This window comes from Telopea speciosissima, chromosome 6 (genome assembly GCF_018873765.1).
Source record: "Telopea speciosissima isolate NSW1024214 ecotype Mountain lineage chromosome 6, Tspe_v1, whole genome shotgun sequence".
Classification (NCBI taxonomy): domain Eukaryota; kingdom Viridiplantae; phylum Streptophyta; class Magnoliopsida; order Proteales; family Proteaceae; genus Telopea; species Telopea speciosissima.
In genome coordinates, this window is record NC_057921.1 from 33,025,349 (window position 1) to 33,031,348 (window position 6,000).

At 38.9% G+C, this 6,000-nt stretch overlaps 1 protein-coding gene across 1 annotated transcript in view; it reads left to right on the forward strand.

Moving 5' to 3' along the window:
• The window catches only part of LOC122665275 (choline/ethanolaminephosphotransferase 1-like), a 63,313-nt gene extending 58,232 nt beyond the window's left edge, over positions 1–5,081 (forward strand). Inside the window, exons 15-18 of the mRNA XM_043861385.1 lie at positions 3,058–3,116; positions 3,233–3,285; positions 3,641–3,713; positions 4,711–5,081. Coding sequence (XP_043717320.1) covers positions 3,058–3,116; positions 3,233–3,285; positions 3,641–3,713; positions 4,711–4,732 — 207 coding nt within the window. The 3' untranslated portion in view covers positions 4,733–5,081. The remainder of the gene's footprint in view (positions 1–3,057; positions 3,117–3,232; positions 3,286–3,640; positions 3,714–4,710) is intronic.
• The last annotated feature ends 919 nt before the right edge of the window (positions 5,082–6,000 follow it).

A 6,000-nucleotide genomic window follows, 5' to 3' on the forward strand; every position in this document is an offset into this window, starting at 1 on the left:
CTTTCTCTCGGACAGAGATAAGGAGAGAGGCATGTGCCATATCCTTCATAGTAGTAGCAATGTGCATTAATTCATAATGGAGGACTTCAATCCTTTGCTTTAGATAGCTGATGTTCAAACTCTGCTCTTGGAATTGCAAAGTTGCATGCTCCTGATATGAAACAATCTTTTGCAAGTACTGGTTCTGGACAATAGCATTCTCAGCCTCCCAATTGAGTGCTGCTTCAATTGAAGTATTGCCTGGTCTGTTCCCATTCTGATCATCAGTGTTTGGAGGTGTTATCTTCCAATTGTGCAATCTCTGGTCATGGTCAAGATATTCAGCAACTGGTGGAAAGTTCTTGCTGACTGATGAGGAAGAACCGGATCATGAAGAAGAAGACGATTGGTGCATCATATAGCATGGAAGGGAGGCCTCTGATGGTGATTCAGGTGGTGGTGGTGGTGGTGGTGCAGGAGGAGAGTCTTGGTAAGGAGGATTTTCTGGGGGAGTGCAACATCCCAAAGAACAAGGTTTTAGTGTACCATACTCAACAATGAACTAGTACTTTCCTGGGTCGTCTCCAAGGGGACCAACATTGGGGCAACCTGCTTTGTACCGTTGCCAAAGGGGATCTGGGGCCTTCTTTTTCTTTCTCTGAGATCGCAAACGCCTTGGTTCATCATCTTCTGAGTCATTGCAACAATCTGCACAATCGCAGACATCAAACCATTTGTGTCCTGAGGGGCTTTGGAACTCATAGATCGGTTCACCGGCATTGTCAAACGCCTTAATGGGAACATTGGGGAGGCAAGGCTTGGGGTCGATTGGGAAAAATGGGAGCACAGGGTTCATGTCTGTGGGTCTGGGAAAAGAAACTGAGACTCTTCCATCTTCAAGTCTTTTGTAAGAGGGATTGGTCACAACCATAGGGGGTGGCGGAGGTGCAGCCTCTTGGTTCTGCTCATATGAAGTAATCCACGATTTAGGGATCAGTTTGACCAGTTCTGCTGTGGAAAGTTGGCGAGGCACATAGGTGACTGTCGGAGTCTGATCTGAATCTATCTTGAGGAATAATGCATCATCAGTATGGCCAGTGTTAAGGTTGAATGAGTGATTCTGCAACCTGTAGCACATCTGATAGTGGAGAGTTGCCACTATTGATGATTCTACTTGTGGTGCACCTGTGATTTGGACAAAAAACTGCAAAGCATCTAGAAGCTTTGGATTACTCAAGGCAATGTTGTAATTGGGATACAATATAAAGAACACCGTTCCTGAGTTGAGTGTGGTCTGAATGTTGACTATGGTGGCATGAGCATATCTCTTGAACCGGGTGTCAAGAAGATCAATTTTTGAGGCGATTGGCAAACCTTTGAGACCGTGAAAAGTAAGAGCTATCCGAATGGCTCCAATGTGAAGATGTGTATAGCCAAGATCCACTGACGGATGAGATCTTGGGCTATTTCAATGGGGAAGTACTACTCTTTGCTTGAAGCAGTGACTTGGTTCTGGGAAAATGGGGAAGCTTGCACATATTCCTTCAATTCTGGAGTCTTCGAAGGAGCAACGATGGACCTAATCTTCTTGGTGAAGGAGGTCGTGTTCTTCAGAAAGACACTATATGGGTTAATGACAGGGAAGTTTGTAGGGTAGATCTTCTCTGAGTCCAGGGTGTAGTTGATTTCGTATAGGTAATCAACCTTAGTGGACTTGGAGGTTCGAAGTGTAACCTCTGAGCTAGTGGAGGCATTACTGGGACGTGGTGCTTGTAACATGATTGGGAAGGAGCCGTATCCTTGAGAGACGCTCACAATGGTAGATATCTGAGTTCAAATGTGTTAGGGAGAATAGTATCCTTAAAGAAAATAGTATCCTTGCTGAAGGTTTCTCGAGATAAACTAACAGGATATAGAACGGCCTTTTGCCTGAAAACCCACCTTAAATCTCAAGGGACTTTATCGACAAGAATCCTATTTGACCGGATTGGTCAATCCATAGTTTTCTGATAAGGAGGATCCTCAAAGAGACAACCTTAGAGCATACTCACCGGATGACTAATGAACTCAGATGTCAAACCATTAGAGCAGTGCTCTCTTGGACAAGGCAAGAGGAGAGTTAAGCTACCATGGCTCTGATACCATTAAAGGGAATGTATTCTTAGCTTTTCAAGGATGCCTTACAATGGAGAGGAGGGTTGCTATTTATAGCTACCCTAGACACTATTACAACAAACCCTTAGTAACACTATTATAACAAACCACATGGGTAACTATTACAACTAACCATTAGTAACTATTACAACAATCAACTACTAACTTATCTGGGATTTTGTGCACTCAATTATTTGACTTCCTGTGAAGTTTTCCTCTGGAATTTTCGTATATGTTTATCTATCGACAGCTTGTCAGTCCTTGGTACAAATCTTGAGAGTAATAATCGCAGGCCTGATAGAACCAGCTGACGTCCCTCTCTTGGTTTTCAGTACCGATATTAAAGGGAAAAATCTGTCTATAATGTATGGCGCAAATTTCCCATATGTATGGTGGGCACTGTTTTATGTAAAATGGTAATAAACATCTTTGTTTTGATATTACAGTAAAAAACCAACCATTGGCTGGGTAGGTTGGTAAAGCAAAAACCCAATTTCAGGGAATCTGGTAATTTTTGCAGAAAAAAAAAATGTGTGGGTTGCTTTTCTGCAGGCCTGTCAGTTTGCTCATCTTGCTTTCTGGTCTTCTTTTTAAATACTGTTATAAGTTGAAAGTTATCTGGTAGGAATTTTTTGTATTTCCCAAATCTCGAATCTCTTGAAATTTTTTATGATGAAATTGAGAATTTTTTCTGATTTTTTGTTTTCCTCGATTTCAACAAATTGTCTGGCATTCATAAGCTGAAATTATGCAGAGACTTCTGTAAGGTTATATCATGTACTAAAATTTTAAGGGAAATCAAGCAAGTTGTATGATTCTTATTTTTTCTTCTGTCTTTTGCAATATTTCCGAATATATAGTCAAGATTTCTAAATGGGTGCCTAAAATAATGGAATAATGAATTCTGCATTTTAATTTGAGCAGTCACTGTTGTATCTTCCATTTGCCATTGCTAACGCGCTCACCGCCAGGCTCAATGATGGGTATGTGATAATATTACTACTGTTATCGTATGTTTAATCGATGTACCTATTGTTCCAGCTATTTTTAATGGTTAACATTATTCCCACTTACTACTCCTGTCTCTCCTTTGTGGCAGAGTTCCTTTAGTTGATGAGAGCTGGGTTCTTCTTGGTTACTGTATATTCACAGGTAAAATATTGCGGTTGATAGTTTTGTGCATTTGCAGCAATGGCCGTCTTTCTTTCAGAACAGGAGCAGCACTTCTATGCTCAGTTCATTTAGCCAGTTGTTGGTCCTTTTTTTTGGTTTATCTATCTTTGTTTATCAGATTATTAATAATTTGAACAAAATCTTGTTGGCTACTGTTCTTATATCATGGATGTGCAACTTGGATGCATTTAACCTGGTTACGTTTCTGAAGTGGCTTTTAATATTCTTTGCACATTGTTAAATCAGTACTTCTCACTTTCATTCTGGAGTACCTAGTTATTATCATGTTTCTACATTCTGGTGCTCATGTTACCTTCTTTTTCATTGGAATCAGCGACACTCTACTTGCACTTTGCCACTTCTGTCATTCATGAAATCACCTCAGCTCTAGGAATCTACTGTTTCAGGTGAGTGTGCTGCTTTCTGTATCCTGTTAAAGAAATTATATGCATATTCGACCCTAATGGATTATGAGTTACATTAATCCTTGAAGTAACGATTTTTTGAGTTGAAAAATTCTATATGCTGCATGACAGACTTGGATTTGAATTTCATTTCACTTCCCAATCCATTGTTCTACTAGCATGCCTATTAAAAAAAAAAATGGAAATAATGATCTCAGCTCTGTCCCATTGACCTGGCTTAAAGTCTTAAAAATCATTCTCCTATATGCATTTCAATAATAATTGTGGGCCACATCATAAAAGGAAAAAGAAAATGAATTTTGGGTTTTCTTTAATAAATTTTCCAACTTACCTAGAAAATTGTGTATTGGTAATGTGACTATTGTCCACGATGTCCTGCTTTGAAGGAGAGATGCGTGGCTGTGTAGGTATGCTGGTTTTATGTTTCCCAAAAGCAGGGTTGCAGCCTTATTTTAAAAGAGGCATTTCTGATCACTGGATTAATTCTAAAATTTAGGGCAAATTCATGTTCTTTTAATTTGATTATTCTTATTATTTTCGTGCTTATCCAACCATGTTTATGCTTTCTTACGTAGATGAGTATCGTATATTATTCAATACAATACAAGTCGTTCATTTAATGTTTGTAAATTAGAACTCCATTAACAAAAGTACAAAACCCTCTTTTTTTTTATGTTAGTATTTTGGACTTTAGGTAGCTAATTCATTGTTCATATGCCTTATGTTGGGTTATAAAAAAAACTAAATAAAAAATTGAAGTCGAGACAATCCAAAATTTTGACTTCAAATTTCATTTTGGGATAATTTCAATTTGTTCAAATATTCTGAAGGGTCGATTTTATCCAAGGTTTTGTAGGTTTTGAAACTGCACCCTGGATGCTAAGATCAGCCATAAAGCTGATCCATTGGCCCAGTCAGCATTTTGCATATTGTTTCAGAATTATAGTCTGTTTCTAACTATTCCCACATTAAATGTCAGGATAACAAGGAAAGAAGCTTAAGAGCAGTCTATATGTCTCACTGGGGTCTGTTTCTGCACATATATGCATGTACCATATAGCAGCCGGTTTTGATCTGACAAAATCCGGAGAAGGCTTCTATTTCTGCTCAGGTTGCAGTTGGTTTGGAATATGGTCTTTTAATGAATTTTGCAAATCCATCGGCTTATTATGCACATCTTCGGGTTTCTACAACAAAAGTGGGATGCCTTGGATTGACAACCAGAGATTTATTTTTTGGTGTTTCTGGTAAATCTTTCCATTTGGGGATCAAGCCAGTGATCTCATTGTTTCTCAGCTAATTTAGTTTCATCAAAGTGGTGTTGGTGGTAGAATTTTAATTTAATGGAGTGCATGAATTACAGACCATACTGTAGGACAGGTCAGCCGGGGTTTTAGTGACAGGTAGTTGTACGTCTTCTACTTATGTATCAAGTTTGAGTTCAATTTAATTTAACCAAGTACCAATTAAAGTATAGTAAAAAACCATAGATCATTGGATAGAACTATATCATTGACAATGCAAGCGAAATTTATACTGAAAGGTATTTTGACACTATACAGAATACATGGTGCTCTCTTTCTATTAAATAGTTCATATTTATTTTCTTGGCATGGCAAGTGGAAAGAATCAGGGTGGAGGAACTGCACCACCATCTAATCCACTGGTGTAGCATTCCTTCCTTACCAAAAAGGAAGAGTAAATATTAATAGAACTTAAATCTCTTGCAATTTTCTCCTATGGTGATAGTGGCAGCGATACAGGTGCTGGAGAAATTATCACAATGGTAATTTTGTGAAGGGATATGTTCTTACCTAGTATTTAATAGATCAGCTTTTTCGGAGTGGGTCCTCTAGGAACAATGTTTCTCTTCATCCCTCCCCCCTTTTTTCATGGTTCAGATCACAATTGGCCAATTGAGGAGTCTTTTGAAAAACCTTTTCATTTCCAAGCTACGTGGTTTTGTCATCATGATTTTTGTTGTTGAACTAGGGTTGTTATTGTTGTCAACATAGTTATCAGTTGAACGGTAGAGCAGACAACAGAGTAAAGGTCAGACAAATAGAGAGCAATGTTAGAGCAGTTACAGAGATTAGTCAACAGTCATTGACATGGTGGTCTGATGAGGCATGGTTCAATGATGGTCTGTATGGCATAGCGAGATAGCACAATTAGGTAGTTGTATAATGTATAGAATGCGGCGGCAGTTTGGATCTGGCTCCTGTCCAGCTCCAGCACCCCTCTAAGATCCTTCCACCTGGCTAGGGGT